The 17,387-nt window shown below is 43.0% G+C and overlaps 1 protein-coding gene across 1 annotated transcript in view; it reads right to left on the reverse strand.

The window, feature by feature from the left end:
- MYRFL (myelin regulatory factor like) overlaps nt 1-17,387 on the reverse strand; it is a 121,203-nt gene that overhangs the window by 72,404 nt on the left and 31,412 nt on the right. Inside the window, exons 3-5 of the mRNA XM_043879096.1 lie at nt 3,866-3,933; nt 3,518-3,764; nt 2,369-2,460 (exon numbers count right to left, since the gene is read on the reverse strand). Coding sequence (XP_043735031.1) covers nt 2,369-2,460; nt 3,518-3,764; nt 3,866-3,933 — 407 coding nt within the window. The remainder of the gene's footprint in view (nt 1-2,368; nt 2,461-3,517; nt 3,765-3,865; nt 3,934-17,387) is intronic.

Genomic DNA, 17,387 nt, shown 5'->3' on the forward strand with positions numbered 1-17,387 from the left:
GTTGTTGTTGTTGTTTTTTAATTCCCCTGGGAACCTGCTCATTTTCATTCTGGAATTGCTATCTGGAGCCAATTATCTTTGAAGGCTTTTCAGGGATCTTTGAATAGGATTTAAATAAGGAATGCAAGATTTCTGATGTGCTGGGACAGTTCAGTTACTTCTCTATGACTATTCTCTAGAGAGAGAGTGACACATCAATGCCCTCCCTAGGGACAGGCTGCAGACCATCGTCACAGGGTGGAGCTTACTTCTGAAATGGCCAGGAGAATTTGAGGAGCGATCTAGCTTATGAGAAAGCTCTTGGAAGGTTTGGGTGACTTACCCAAAGTACTCTCAGTAAGCTGGTGCATCTGTGAGAGAGTGAACAGATGGTCCCCTCATCTGGCTAGAAATTTACTCAGCTTTTTGTGTTTAAGAAGCATAAATAAGCAGCAGGCAGTATGCAAGGATCCTTGAAGAAATTAGAGTAACCGTGCATAGGAAGGTGGATGGAGAGCTCTATATTATTCAGAAACAAGGCTTTAATTAGCATTCTGTGTTTCTAAGGTTGAATAAGAAAAACCAAGGCAGCTGCTGGCCATGATGGGACCATGCAAAAGACAAGAAGTCAGCAGAGGTTTGGTTTATATGCCGGATTTGGTTTATATGATACCCAGATGCCCGGGTACTACCACAGCACGTCCAGGGAGTGATGATGTGTGGGACTTGGCCAAGTGAAGTCATCATCCAGTGAAGGACTCCCACAGCCCATGACAGAGCGGAGGCCAGCTGTCCCTGAACAAACCAGCAGGCTCCACGGGACACAGAGGGCCAACTCGCATCATGTGGCTGTGAAAGGCAAAGGCAGCAGTTTTCTCACCTGAGCGGGTGAGAAGGCAATGGGAGCCTCCTGTCTGGGCAACATAAACCTCTGGAGTGTGGGGACAATCGTTTCAGGGGAGCCTTAAGAGGAAAATCTTGGACTTCTGGCTAAACTGATGATTAGGAATAAAAGAGACGTGACTGGGTATCCTGAACTGGGGGCACTGTCCCCACTGCCTACGTTCATTATTTACAGTGGGTAGTAAGATTGGCATGGAATAGTATCCTTGCCCCTAATAAGTGTCATAGCACTTAATCCCGAAATTCAGAAGTTCAAGGCTTCAGGCTCAAAAACTTCAGCTTGTTCTCAACTTGGTCAGGTCCCTAAGCTCAAAACATGATGTGTCAAAAAACAAAACAAAACATGATGTGTCATATGATATGTAAGAGAAAGAATGAGGTGGGCTGACCACTTGGGCATCATATAACCTGGCTAAAGGACTTCTAAAATGGTTTTTGTTGTTGTTTTAATTGCTCAGTCGTGTCCAACTCTTTTGCGACCCCCATGGACTGTAGCCCTCCAGGCTCCTCTGTCCATGGGAATTCCCAAGCAAGAATACTGGAGTGGCTTGCCATGCCCTTCTCCAGGGGATTTTACAAAATGTCAAAGATCTACTGGGAATCTGCTCATTGGAAGCAAGTGCTAAGGAAGCTCATCTCTCTACCTTCTTGCTCCCCTGGAGAAATCCTCTTAAGTCCTGCTTCTCCCAGTAATTTCCTTTCCATGAGCCAGCAGCATCAGCATCGCCCAGGAGCTTGTTAGGAATGCAGAATTTCAGCCCACACCTCACACGCACTGCACCTGAGCATCTGCATGTTACTAAGATCCCTGTGTTATTTGTGTGCATGTCTGTGTTGAGAAGGATTGCGCTGAACGAAGCCCTGAGCACAAGATCAGGCTCTGCCGGTGCTGCGACACTGCACGGCCTCCCCAGGCCTGGAGCCTGGGCCCTCCAAGACACAACTGCCCCTAAAACTGAAAGGATAGCATTTCATCTCTGCCAGAGAGGGACAGTGGCGTCTTTCCCCAGGAGCACATATATGACCCCACCTAAGACTGCATGAAACATTACATCAAGAAGGAAAAAAAATAGGATTTCCCTGGTGGCTCAGTGTTAAAGACTCCGCCTGCCAATTCGGGAGACACAGGTTCCATCCCTGGTCCAGGAAGATCCCACATGACGTGGAGCAATTAAGCCCATGTGCCACAACTGCTAAACCTGTGCTCTAGCGTCCAGGAGCCACAACCACTGAAGCCCAAGCACCCCGGAGCCTGTGCTCCGTAACAGGAGAAGCCCCTGCTCACCACGAGAGAAAAGCCCACGCAGCAACGAAGACCCAGCACTGCCAAAATATAAATAAATACAATTATGAAAATAGAAGGAAGAAATACACTCCCAGAGCATATCATCGCCCTTCTATGAGAGAGAAAACGATTTTTAGGCCTACTCCAAGGCTGGTAAAAGTCCCTTATTTAATGGCAGCAAGGGGCCCCGGGTTGGCTCACTGGGTCTGGAGTGGTGGGCCCACACGTGACGGTCCCCGGAGTCCTCCAGCACCTGCGTGCACTTTCTCTTCTTGGTTGGTGGCAATAAGACTCTAAAATCAAGAACCCGAAATAAGGTTAGGATTTTTCTTTGCTCTCCATGTCACATTAAATCAAATTAAATTTCCCAGGACTCTGCTCTTGACCTTCCTAAGACTAATTCTAGTTAAAGTTTCTTGCATCCTGGAGTCTGTAATACAGGGCTGATAAATGGAGTGGATGGAGCAAGCTCCTACTCCATGAGCTCTACTAGTCTGAATTCAGTTTCCCATTATCCAATGGATCTGGGATTCATGTATTTGAAAAAATAAACTGACAACATTTCCGAAGGCAGAAACCAAGACAGAAGACAGAAGATACTTAAAATTTAAGTGTACATTTTACACCTGAAACTGTTTTTCATGTAGAATTTTGTCACAATATTTGATGGCCTTTACTCTTTTAATCATCCTCTAGATCTAGAGGAAGGAATGAGAGAGAGGGAAGGAGGAATGGAACGGAAGAGAAAGAAAGAATATTGATACGTGAATACTGATTGAAAGACAATTGACACGTGAGTTTCAGAGCGCTCATTCACAAATCACTTGAGTGGTCTAGCTGAGGCTGCAAACTCAAAGAGTGCTTTCTCATTCATCTGGAATATCCCTCTACATTTCTGACATTTTGGCTTTCCATCACAGGAGGACCTTGGGTTGGGTGGATTGTTATTTAAAAGCTTGTCTAAAGCCAAGGCTACTGGGTATCTGATATGTGTCTCAACGCTGCCATCTTCTGGAAAGGACTATACAGTTCATTCTACCAGCGCTGCTGGGGAGAGGGGCTGGCTGGACTTTCAAAACGAAGTATCTACAAACATCAACATGAATCAGCCATAGGTATACATATGTCCCCTCTACCTCCCTCCCCATCCCAGCCCTCTAGAGTCCCGTTTTGAGTTCCCTGAATCATAGAGCAAATTCTGTCTACTTTACATATGGTAGTGTAAGAAATCAACACCATTCTGCAAAGCAATTATCCTTCAATTAAAAAATAAATAAACTTTCAAAAGTTAATTTAAAAATAATTGTAAAAAAGAAGACAAACAAGTAAACTAAGTATCTAGCCCTTTACCCAGGACTGTGGCACAGAGACTGCTGATGGTAAGAACAACCAATTCCCCCAGACTGGTCCAGGGGGCTCACGAGGTGACTGGCGTCTGGGTAGCAGTTGTGAAAGGCGCTGTGGGGATGGCCGGAGTTGCTCATTTCAGACGAGCTGTGAGGCTGGTGTGCGGGCAGAATCCCAGGTGCATTTGCCGAAGGGAGGAGGGCAGCTGGGGTCCCCCGGGCTGCAGGTGTCAGGGTCGGGCAGCACGCACCTGGGGGAACACGCAAGTCAGGGAGGCCTCTCTTTCTCACCACACAGGGCCCAAGAGAAGAGAAGGGCAAGACAAGTGAGAGGGAGGTGTGTCCCACTCACCTTTGTCCTGTGGAGGAGAGCAGGAATCTGATGCAGAATAGGGCGGGGTGTCTGGGAGCTGGCCTTGCCTGAGGATGAGAGACAGGCATTGATTTTTGTTATAACCTATTTCATCATTGTATTTTTGTCACAAACTGGTAGTGTGTGCAGCAGCCCCCAGGGAGGGTTGTAGGTGCTCCTGGGGGCCAAAGTCCACCAGATCACGCCCAGTGTCACGTTGAGTGGGCTCCAAGCTGAACAGACCTGGGTTTGAATCCCAGTTCTTCCTAGCTGTGTATCCGTGAACAAGTACTTACTCTCTCCAGGCCTCCATTTCCTCACCTACAAAGTGGGAATAATCATGATGCCTCTTCAGAGCATCATAATGAAAATTAAATGAGACACTGTGTATAAAGCATAAGATACACCCCCAAACACAGTGAGTACTCAATAAAGTTTAATTAACATTAGCGTTGCTTTTTGACATCCTCAAAGCACTTACACCAGAGAGATGGTTGGGCCAAAGCAGTATAAAATATCACTACTAAAGCTCTGGCTTTCCATCTGTGCTCTGGGGAGTCCTAAAGGTCTTGGAAGGAGTTCGGGTGTTTAACAGAAGAAAAAATTTAAATGCCTATAGGGAAAAAAATTACAACTTTTTTCTGTTTTATATATCGAGATGCAAGTAAAATTTTATTTAAAAAAAAATGAGTACCACCACTAAAGAAAGTGTGAAAATGTCTTTAAAAAAAACCTACATATGTATACTTATGTATACACATTGTTGTACGGCAGAAACCAACACAGCGTCGTAAAGCAATTATACTCCAATTTTTTTTAAGTTATTACAAGATAATATTTTAAAAAGTAAAAAAACACAAACCTATCATTTATGTTCAAAAAGTTTTGGCTTCTGCCTCTGATTCTAAGTGATGTATAAACACCACCATCTTCCACCTGACTCTCTTGCTGAAGAGTAACTTATCCTGTTTTTCTCGGTTAAGATTTCAACCTCATGCAATAAAGAGAGAAGTGAAAGTTGCTCAGTCGTGTCTGACAATTTGCTACCCCGTGGACTATACAGTCCGTGGAATTCTCCAGGCCAGGATAATGGAGTGGGTAGTTATTCCCTTCTCCAGGGGAATAAAGAGAGAAGTAAATCTGTCTTTATAAAGACAATATAGAAAAAAATATAGAGAAGCTATATTTTCTCCTCAAGTCGGTCCTTTATAGTTTATTCATTTTCATTAATAAGGAAAGAGAGAACATACACTATCCTTCCTCCCAAAGCTCCACCCAAATGAAAGCAAAAAGGAATAAAGAAGCGGAAACACAGAAGGACGTAGAATCCGTGAGTAGAGACCACGACAGACCATATTTCAGTAACCGCGTGGCAGACAGAAGTAGGATAGATGGTAACTGAATTAGCAGAAGGGAAAAGCAAAAACAAGACTGCCTGGGGATGGAAGAGGGGCTGTGGGAGCCAAGAAGAGTTTTTCCAAGTTGAATATAACTCCAGCAAAGCCCAAAACCTTGATGTCACCAGCAGCCTCTGAATCCAGGGATAACAAGCTGGAGCTAAAAGTGAAAAGATTGGGACTCCCCTGGTGGTCCAGTGGTTAAGAATCCGAAGGCTCCCCGTCCCTGGTGGGAGAGCTAAGATCCCACGTGTCACAGGGCAACTAAGCCCACGTGCCACAATTCAAGGGCCCACATGCCATACTGTGTGCCACAACCAAGCCCCTATGCAGTCAAGTAAATATATAAAAATATTCAAAACAAAAAATAAAAGTGAAATAATTGATTGCAAGTTTAAATAAGAAAAATAGCTGGACCCTTAGATCAGCTTCCCCAACGTGTATAGTCTGGCAACTACCTCCATCATCCCATTGGAAAGATTTTTATTCTCCAGAGATCCTGGGAGATTGTAGAGCTTTGGGACCAAAAATGGAAGGACTCATTAAAAGTCTAAACGCTGAAAGGTGAGACCCTTCTTCAATTAAGCTTTGCAAGCAACCAAGCTGATTTCCCACAGTAAGAAATTAGAAGATTGTTCCCTAAAAATATTCAATCTCCTCAAGACTGGAGAGGGGGGAATGAGATTTGGAATTGGAAAGAAATAAAATGGCCAATCCCTGCCTGATCACCCTATAGTAAAACTCATTCTTTAAGAATAGTGGTTTGCCAAATAACTTCTTAAGCAGGAAAAAGCAATAAAAGACCAGACATTTTTCAGAGAATCTTAACCATTAAAGACAGAACAGACAACTAGATTCAATAAGAATGCAAAAGAATCACAAAGAGTTCTTCTACATCTGATAAGACCGGTAAGCTCTGACCAGACTTGGTTGACCCTCCCAAAGATAAAAATATCAACTCCAGAAAATTTTATATATATATATATATATATATAGTTGTTGTTCAGTTGCTTAGTCGTGTCTGACTCTTTGTGACCACATGGACTGCAACACACCAGGCTTTCCTGTTCTTCACCATCTCCCAGAGCTTGCTCAAACTCATGGCCATTGAGTGGATGATGCCATCCAACCATCTTATCCTCTGTTGTCCCCTTCTCCTCCTGCCTTCAATCTTTCCCAGCATCAGGGTTTTTTCCAAGGAGTTGTCTCTTTGCATAAGATGGCCAAAGTATTGGAGCTTCAGCTTCAGCATCACTCCTTCCAATGGGCATTCAGGATTGATTTCCTTTAGGATTGACTGGTTTGATCTAATTGCAGTCCAAAGTACTCTCAAGAGTCCTCTCCAGCATCGCAGTTTGAAAGCATCAATTCTTCAGCACTCAGCCTTCTTTATCATCTTTTTTATGGTCCAACTCTCACATCTGTACATGACAACTAGAAAAACCATAGTTTTGATTCTGGAACCTGGTGGGCTACAGTCCAGAGGGTCACAAAGAGTCAGACACAACTGAGCAACTAAGTACGCACGCATGCATATACCTTAAAATACTGAAAAGTAAACAAAAGGAAGAAGATTTTGAGGAGTTCTGAAACTTAGAAGAAAGTAATGGCATAGGGTGAGCTGTCTATTTACAGCTTTTAGCCTTAAGGCCAATTGAACAGTTGCTTCTCTGTCCATGGGTTTTTCCAGGCAAGAATCCTGGAGTGAGTTGCCATTTCCTTCTCTAGGGGATCTACCTGACCCAGGGGTCAAACCCCAGTCTGCTGCAATGCAGGCAGATTCTTTACTGTCTGAGCCACCAAAACTCCAATAGAAACCCACAGTCTTTCAGGACTGAAGAACCAGAGAACAGACTTTGGGGCAAACATAGCCGCTGAAATTGAAAGGGAAATCTTGGGAAAGAGGGATACAGAGAGGGGAAACCCTAAATTCTGTGTAAAAACCCTGGCCAAATGTCTGGCTGAATCATGAGCCATCAATGTGTCTTACAGAGGAATAAGAAGTAGAAGAGATTTTTTAAAAGACAAATAATAAAGCGGCAGAATTAAATGCAGTATCAATAATTGCATTAAAGGTTAATAGATTATATACTCCCATTAAAGGGAAGATATTGGAAGAATGGATTTTTAAAAAGCAAGGCCCAAGTATATGTTGCCTGCAAGAAACACTTTAAAGACTCAGATAAGTTGAAAGTTAATGGAGAAAGAATATGCATATGGGAAGGCAGAAGTGATTTCATGAATAACAGCTAAAATAGACTTGAAAAATAAAGAGACTCATTCAATAATAATAGGATAAATGGCAAAGTGTGGTCTCCTGGGGGCTGAAAGCCATGCAAACTAAAAGGAGTGCAAAATAGATGTTCTCTGGAGCTGGTGGAAGTTAACACATCCAGGACATCTGCATGCGGTCTCCAAAACAGCCAGGATTCCTTTCAGATTGCAGCCAGGCTGAATTAAGCATTGACTGAGTGCCTAGTATGTGCTCATGACTCTACTAGACACTGGACAGGACTTACAGCGCTAAGATGTGGGCTTCCTGGGACTTCCTGGCGGTCCAGTGGTTAAGGCTTGTGCTTCCACATCACTGGGCATGGGTTTGATCCCTGGTGAGGGAAATAAGATTCCTCATGCCCTGCAGTGAAGCCAAAAAAAAAAAAAAAAGGCATGGGCTTCCCATGAACACCCAGCTGGGACTATTCACAATTCTACAATTCGGTCCTTAGTTTTCTACCAATTGCACCTTCTCTAAAGCTCTATTTCACAGTGACATCACCTCAGCAGAGTACCCTGTACAGAGCTATTACTTAATAAATATGATTTACTGCTTTTTACTTGACATATAGCCATAAATATGTGTATATATATAAATTCATATATCAAGAGAGTTTTCCTGACCACACCAGTCTAACCTGGTAGTCTTCCCCCACCCCTTGCACTCTACTCTTCTACCCTGCACTTGCTTTTCTTCATCTTACTGAATGACTTTATACGATACATCATTGTCTTTCTCTTCCCACTGGAGTCCATAATGACCTTGGAGCACTAAGGGTGAATGCTGAAGGCATAGGAAGCGTTCTCCCCAGGAGCAGACAATAAGGAAACGCACTGTCTTCTGAGAATTTAAAAAAACAATACTTAAATCCACAGAAAGTCAATCTGCTATTTGTCATTATAACCACACACCACTAAATCAAAGAAAAATGCCTGGGTGCCCTGCAGGGCAGACAGCTTTACCACAATGCCCTCGGTAAACGGTTACAGAAATTGTTTACTGTTGTACCCCATCATGTAAGTACAAAGATAGTTGTTACTGAAAGTATTTTCTCCAGATTTTCATGTGTATGATTCATGTCCTCCCACACAGACATTCACTTAAGAGCATGTCTTAACCCACACAGACATTCACTTAAGAGCATGTCTTAATTCTGTGTGTGTGTGTGTGTGTGTGTGTGTGTCCTGCATAGTGCCCACTGGCAAGCATGTAGAAGTGAAGTCACTCAGTCATGTCCAACTCTTTGTGACCCCATGGACTGTAGCCTGCCAGGCTCCTCCATCCATTGGATTTTCCAGGCAAGAATGCTGGAGTGGGTTGCCATTTCCTTCTCCAGAGGATCTTCCCAACCCAGGGATTGAAGCAGGGTCTCCCGTGTTACAGGCACACTCCTTAACGTCTGGGCCACCAGGGAAGTCCATGTCTTAATACTGTGTGTGTGTGTCCTGAATACTGCCCACTGGCAAGCATGTAGTAGGCACTTAATAAATGAGTATTTGATCAAACTTGGTACCCACCACCTGGAAGCTGGGATGGGAAAGGGCCTTGGCAGAAATGTCATCACCAGATAAAGTAGCCCAAGAAAATCATTTTATGACAGGGCAGTGGAAGCAAGAAAAGCAAGGTGCAAAGCAACTATCCTACAATTAGAAAAAAGAAGAAGAGCAAGCTGCTACCCCTCTTCTTCAGCCCTATCTTGGCAACCTGCAAAGACCCTGACCCTCTCACCGCTCTCTCCTGCTGCTTGAGAAATAGGCAACCTTTAGAGAGGACCTACTCTGGTCCAGTCACTGAGCTAACCCTTTGCATGTGTGGCCTCATCTAATGTCTGCTATGATTATTTTTGCCCCTAACCCCCAGACAATGAAACTGAGACTTGATGAGGTTGAGTAATTTACCGGAGGTTATTCATCTGGCAACCAGTCAAACTGGAGTCAAAAGATCTAGCATCCGAGTTTATGCTCTAGAGATCAAGGTGTTGGACTTCTCTGGTGGTTCAGTGGTAAAGAACTTGCCTGCCAATGCAAGAGACATGGGTTGGATCCCTAATCTGGGAACATCCCACATGATGCAAGGCAACTAAGGCCGTGCACACAACTTCTGATCCTGTGTTCTAGAGCCCGGAGTTGCAACTACTGAAGCCTGTGCGCCTGGAGCCTGTGTTCTGCAACAAGAGAAGCCCATGCACGTAACTAGAGCACAGCAACGAAGACCCAGCATGGCCAACAATAAATAAAGAAAATTATTTTTTTTAAAAGGAATATGGTGTTTTTCGATACGGATATTTAAATATCTTAAATTCTTTACTATAGGTGACTTCATTTTTTACAAATATCTTTAGAATTGGGAAGCCACTGGTCATACTTTAGCTCAGGATTCTGTTTAGCTTTTCTCCTACTGCATCCGTTTGAACCCCGAAATCAAACTGGTCGATGAACCCAGCCTTTAACAAGCTCATCTCACAGAATTACACAGACTATCTCACTCTCTTTCGCAACATCACAGTGAAGAGTTCATCAGCCCCACTATAGCAGTGGCAGAACTAAAACATGCAGCTGGTCATTGACTCCTAACTCGTTTTGCCATCCAACTCCAATAAGCCAAGTCCAAAGTGAAACCTGGGCTTCCCTGGTGGCTGAGCAGTAAAGAATCTGCCTGCAATGCAGGAGACATGGGTTCAGTCCCTGGGTTGGGAAGATCCCCTGGAGGAGGAAATGGCAACCCACTCCAGTATTCTTGCTTGGAGAATTCCAAGGACAGAAGACCCTGGCAGGCTACAGTCCAGGGGTTGCAAAGTCGGACACGGCTGAGTAGCTAACACTCTCACATAGTAGAGGGGAAGTAATGCAATGTTTGTAGTAAATTCATGCTTGAATCCCAGCTCTGCTACTTATTAGCTGTGAACCCAGGAAAGAAAACCTACATTCCAGGGCTTCTGTGAGGAATACAACTAACCTGCAAAAAGAGAGCCTGGAATTTAGAAACACTCAACACTTGGGGTATTTGAATACATTATGCAGATGTATAATGATCATTGGACCAGCTCAGCAACTCCAGGAGTACAGACTGGGGCTGTTTCCACTTGTTCTCTCTTGGATTTTTATTGCAGCTTCACTTAATTGCATGTACCTGAGCAAAGGCAGGTTATCTGATCATAGGATTTCTCTTTAACGTGCGAGAACTTTGACAATCTTTGCAAACAATGGTTCAGGATCCATCTGAGTCACAGCTTTCAGCACACAATTTTAGACAAACTTCATGTGTTTCCCTGAGAGTCATGGAGTCTAAAAACATCTCCGAAAATATCAATTAATCCAAAAGATGCATGTAGAAGAAAAGGCAGGTGTTCTAGAGCCAGGCACATTTTAATTCCGGCTTTGTCTCTGATTAACCGATGAAGATTTACATTGCACCTCAGCCTCTTCATGTGTAAAATATAGATAATGCTGTGCCTATTTTGAAGAATTAATAAGAGAATGAAATGTGTAAAGTCAAATATGTAATTAAATAAGTGAATAAATTACAAAGAATAACACATAATAATTGGTGTATGTTCAACAATATTAACTCCCTCCTCTACTTCACTTACAAACTCTCAAGGTAGAAAGTAAATCTGATTGAGCAAACTATGTCTGAATCTCAATAGCGGTCATCCAGAGTGAGATATCTGGTCTTACTTGAAGGACCATTATTATCAGGAAGACCAAAATCAAATGACAGATTTCTGAACTCCCAGGTAGAAAGACAGCTCTTCGAATAAGACTTAAAGACTTGTTCACTTTTTCCCACAAATAGCGAAAGTTCTTTCTGCTGATTAAACAGATTCCGATGGGATAAGCTTTACTTTATCTTAAGAAGAAATCACGTGGGGGAAAGAAACTAGACAACTTCTGACGGGTTGTTTGTAGGCAGAGATGGTTAGGGTAAACCCACTTGCCCATCCTTCTCACAGGAATAATGGCAGCTGCCTGGATGGACTGAGAGGAATATGAAAGCAGGCACGGGGGCAATTTGTGTCTGGTGTCAGCCCATGCAGCCACCTGGAGCAAAGAGCCAGCTCAGAGTGTGGGCTCAGAGATGTGGCAACCCATCAGCTGTGTGTGTGTGTGTGTGTGTGTGTGTGCGTGCACGCTTAATTAGCTGCAAAATGTTGAGCTTCCATTCTTCCCCACAGTCATTTTGGCATGGATGTTTTTTGTTGGCAAAGAGCAACCAGAGCCAGGTACCAAAGTACCTGCAAATAGCTTTCCATGTTACTATTGAGATTCACGTTCATTGTTCCACTCTCTGCCCTTCATGGGGGAGAGATGGAAGGGCATTTATAAGAACATCGATGTGGGCTCAACAACAATGACAGAGGAGGGTCGGTGAACTTAAAAGACAGATTAATAGAAATGATCCAATATAAACAACAGAGAGGAAAAAAATGAACTGAGCCTCAGGGACCTGTGTACAACATCAAAAGTCTAACATTTGCATCGTTGGAGTCCTAGACAGAGGAAAGAAAGACATTGATACAGAAACATAAATGTGAAGAAATAATGACTAAAAACTTCCTAGAGGTAGTGAAAAACAGAAATTTACAGTTTAAAAAGTGGAGCAAAACAGTATAATCTCAAAGAAAACCATGCCCATATCCAGACACATTATAATAAAGTTGCTGAAAATGTTATCTTGCAGGTAGAGAAAAATGACATATTATATATACAAGGAAGCAATGATTCAAATAACTGCTTATTTCTCATCAGAAACCATAGAGATCAGAAGACAGTACTGGGGAAAAAAGAACTGAGAACTCTAAATCACAATCATTCTTGAGGACTTTGGCATTCCTCTTACATTAATAGATAAAAGAAGTAGAGAAAAATCAGGAAGGCTATGGAAGACTTGAACAACAATGTTAACCTGCTTGAATACTTGACCCAACAACAGCGAATGCACATTCTTTTCAAGTGCACATGGAACATTCACCAGATAGATCATGTCCTGGATCATAAAGCAAATCTTAACAAATTTAAAATAATTAGAATTATACAGAGTGTGTTCTCTGTCCATAAGGGAATTAAACAATGAATCAGTGACAGGAAAATTCCAAAATATTTGGAAATGAAACAAACCAATTCCAGCAACCCATGAGTTAAAGAGAATGTCTCAAGAAAAAATAGGAAATATTTTGAGCTGAAAGAAAATCAAAGAATAGCATATCAAAAACTGAGGAAGACAGCTAAAGCATTGAATGATTAAATTAGAAAACAAAGAATGGTCTCAAATCAAGAACTAAGCTTCCAACTTGAGAAACTAAACAATGAGGAGCAGACTAAACCCAAAACAAGCAGAAGGAAATACTAAGAATAGAAATTAGTGAAATTGAAAACAAACACAATGGAGGAATTCTTAAATTAATTAATGGCTTCATAAGATTGCAGGACCCAAGCCCACTATATAAAAAAACAAAAATAGTTCTAGATGATGGCAATGAATAATTGGAACCTAAAATTTGAAGAAAAAAAAAATTAGAACCACAATTATTTACAGTAACTCAAAGAAAAAACATGAAATATTTGGGTGTAGATCTAAACAAAACATACAGGATTTGTATGCTAAAACTATAAACACTGATGAAAGAAAGCAACAAAAGTCTAAATAAATGGAGAGGTATAATACGTTCATAGGGCTTCCTTGGTGGCTCAGCAGTAAACAATTTGCCTGCCAAGGCAGGAGATGCAGGTTCAGTCCCTGGGTTGGGAAGATCCCCTGGAGAAGGAAATGGCAACCCACTCCAGTATTCTTGTCTGGCAAATGCCATGGACAGAAGAACCCAGGTGGACTACAATCCATGGGGTCTCAAAAGAGTCAAACTCAACTTAGTGATTAACCAACAATTATGTTTATGGCTTGAAAGACTCAATTTTCTTAAGATGTCGTACGTACAGCCTCAGTCACTAAGTCATGTCCAGCTCCTTTGAGACCCCATGGACTGTAGCCCACCTAGGTTCTTCTGTGCATGGGATTTGCCAGACAAGAATACCAGAGTGTGTTGTCATTTCCCTCTCCAGGGGATATTTCTGACCCAGGGATCGAACCTACCTCTCCTGCATTGGCAGGCGGATTCTTTACCACTGTACCACCTGGGCAGCCGTTAAGAGCTGATTTTCCCCCAGATGGATCTCCAGACTTAATACAATTCTAGCCTACCTCTCAGTAAGATTGTATAGATATAAATAAGCTGATTTTAATATTTATGTGAGGTCAAAGGAACTAGAATTATCAAAGCACTTTTGAAAAAGAAGACAAATTTGGAGAACTTACACCAATGGTTTTAAGACTTATGATTACAGTAATCAAGATAATGTGGTATTGGCAAAATAACAGATACATGGATCAGTGAATCAGAATAAAGAGTCTAGATACAGATCCACACAAACATGGTCAGCTAATTTTTTTACAGCAGCATAAAGACAATTCAATAGAGAAAAACTATCTAACAAGGAATTCATAAAGCAACTGGACATCTATACACAAAGAAATTAATCTCAACTTGTATTGCAAAACTCATATGAAAATTAATTCAAAATGGATCACAGACCTAAATATAAAACTAAAACTTTTAGAAAAAAACAGAAGAAAGTCCTTGACAACTTGTTAGGCAATATCTATATTTCTTGTATATAAAACACAAAAGAAAAATTTGGTCTATTGGACATCATCAAAATTTAAAGCTTCCACTCTGGAAAAGACATTGTGAAGAGAATGAAAACGCAAGTTACAGGCATGGAGAAAGTATTCATAATCACAGATCCAATACAGTTCTAATATCCAGAATATTTAAAGAATTCGCTAAACTCCAAAATAAGAAAAATTTAGTTTTTTAAATGGGCGAAATATTTGAACAAACACTTGAACAAAGAAAATATATGAAAGGCAAACAACCACATGAAATAAGGCTCAACATCAGTTGTTGATAGGAAAATACAAATTAAAACAAACCGGGATACCATGATAAACCTATTAGAATGGCTATAATAACATTTTTTTAAAAACCAATAATTCCAAGAACTGGTGATGAAGAGAAGAAATTGGCTATCTCATATATTGCTAGGGGTAATGCAATTTTATAAAGTTAAGCTTGCACTTATAACATGGTCCAGCAGACTTTATCCAAAGTGTTGCCCTAGAGAAATTAAAACTCTTGATCACACAAACACCTATGCATGAATATTTATAAGAGCTATTCGTAACTGTCAAAACTGGAAATAATGAAAATATCCTTGAATGAGTAACTGGACAAACAAACTGTTACAACAACAGAGTTTATCTCAACAATAAAAAAGAATGAACAACAGCAAAAAGAATGAAAAAAAAGACATTATGCTTAGTGAAAGAAGTCAGACTCATCGTATTATATACCAGAGGGTCTCACTTATATGACATTCTGGAAAAAGCAAAACTACGGGGACAGAAAAAGAAAGATCAGTGGTCACCAGGGGTTAGGGGAGCATGATGGGTATGAACACAAAGTGGAAATGCAGGGGAAATGTATCAGGTGAGAGAATGGTTGTGTGTGGTAATCATGGCAATAGTCACCCAACTCTATGAATTTCTCAAAACTCACAAAACCATACACAAGACAAAAATGCAATTTTACTGCTTATAAGTTGTTTTAAAAGAAAGTGGGGGGAGGAGCCAAGATGGCAGAGGAGTAGGACGGGGAGACCACTTTCTCTCCTACAAATTCATCAAAAGAATAACTGAACGCAGAGCAAACTTTGCAAAACAACTTCTGATCGCTAGCTGAGGTCATCAGGCGCCCAGAAAAGCAGCCCATTGTCTTCGAAAGGAGGTAGGACAAAATATAAAAGATAAAAAGTGAGACAAAAGAGCTAAGGACGGAGACCCGTCCCGGGAAAGGAGTCTTAGGTGGCATTGCTTGGGGTAGGGTCCGGGCCGAGTGCCCTGAGGACAATCAGAGGGAGCTTCTGTGAGTTGCCAACTTGAACTGTGGGAGACCAAAAGAGAGAGAGAAAATTAACCGGCCCGAACACACTGCCGGCCGTTCGCAGAACAAAGAGACCGAGAAAGTCCAGAGAAGAGCTCGCAGGCTGCGGACCGGCCCAGCCCCGCCGGAGGCAGGAGGCAGGGGGGAGGGGAAGGTCGCGGCGAGACACAGGGCGCAGGCACCCGACCGGCGCGGGCGGGGACTGGGGCTGGGGACGCGGAGGGCGGAAGGCGCGCGCACCCGACTGGCGCCAGAGGAAACTGAGACTGGGTCCGCGGAAGGGAGTGGGTGCGCCACACCTGGGGATAGCGCGCCCACCAAGCCCCTGGCTGCCTGGACCGCTCTGACGGGGAAGGCACAGAGAGCAGGCGCAGCTTTTCGCTCCGCGCTTTTGTGGAACACCCGAGGGCTGGAACCTCGCGCAGCGCGGGGCGCGCTCCATATAGAACAGCCGGGAGCCTGAGCAGCGCAGACGGAGAAAGCGGCGTCAGCCCCTCCCGGCAGCGCCAGCCCGTCCCGCCGCGCAAGCCCGCCCCCACAGCGCCAGCCCCTCCCCGCAGCGCCAGCCCCTCCCGGCAGCGCCAGCCTGTCCCCGCAGCGCCAGCCCCTCCCCGCAGCGCCAGCCCCTCCCGGCAGTGCCAGCCCGTCCCCGCGGCGCAAGCCCGTCCCCATAGCGCCAGCTCCTCCCTACAGCGTCAGCCCCTCCCCGCAGCGCCAGCCCCTCCCCACAGCGCCAGCCCCTCCCAGCAGGGCGACGGAACTAGCTACCTGAATAAGAGTCCACCTCCGCCCGCCTGTGTCAGGGCGGAAATGAGGCTCTGAAGAGACGGGCAAACAGAAGCCAAATAAACAAAGGGAACCGCTTCAGAAGGGACTGGTGCAACAGATTAAAATCCCTGTAGAAAACACCGACTACACCGGAAGGGGCCTGTAGATATCGAGAAGTGTAAGCTGGAACGAGGAGCTATCTGAAACTGAGCCGAACCCACACTGACCGCAACAGCTCCAGAGAAACTCCTAGATATATTTTTACTTTTTTTTTTCTCTTTTTTTATTTTTTCTTTTTTATTTTTTCTCTTTTATTTTCCTTTAAAATTTCCTATTACTCCCCCATTACTCCTTAACTTTCATTTTCATAGATTTTTACGATTTTTTTTAATTAGGGGGAAAAATTTTTTTTTCTTTTTTTTTCTTCTTTCTTTTCTTTTTTCTTTTTTTCCTTTCCTTTTTCTCTTCTATTTTCTATTTTTATTTTTCTCTTATTTCTTTAAAGTTCTCTAGTACTCCTCTACTACTCCTTAATTTTCATTTTCAATACACTATAACCTTACAAAAAAAAAAAAAAAAAAGAAGAGAAGCCCTATTTTTAAACCGAAGACTATTCTCTCGCAATCTTGACTCTCTGTTTTCTACCTCAGAACACCTCTATTTCCTCCTTTCCCCTTCTCTTCCCAATCAAATTCTGTGAATCTTTGTAGGTGACTGGGTTACGGAGAACACTCGGAACAGACAGCTGCGTAGATCTGTCTCTCTCCTCTTGAGTCCCCCTTTTTCTCCTCCTGCTCATCTCTATCTCCCTCCTCCCTCTCCTCTTCTTCATGTAACTCTGTGAACCTCTCTGGGTGTCCCTAACGGGGGAGAATCTTTTCGCCATTAACCTAGAAGTTTTATTATCAGTGCTGTATAGTTGGAGAAGCCTTGAGACTACTGGAAGAATAAAACTGAAATCCAGAGGCAGGAGACTTAAGCCCAAAACCTGAGAACACCAGAAAACTCCTGACTACATGGAACTTTAAGTAATAAGTGACCATCCAAAAGCCTCCATGCCTACACTGAAACCAACCACCACCCAAG

The sequence above is a fragment of the Cervus elaphus genome, chromosome 3, assembly GCF_910594005.1.
Source record: "Cervus elaphus chromosome 3, mCerEla1.1, whole genome shotgun sequence".
Lineage (NCBI taxonomy): Eukaryota > Metazoa > Chordata > Mammalia > Artiodactyla > Cervidae > Cervus > Cervus elaphus.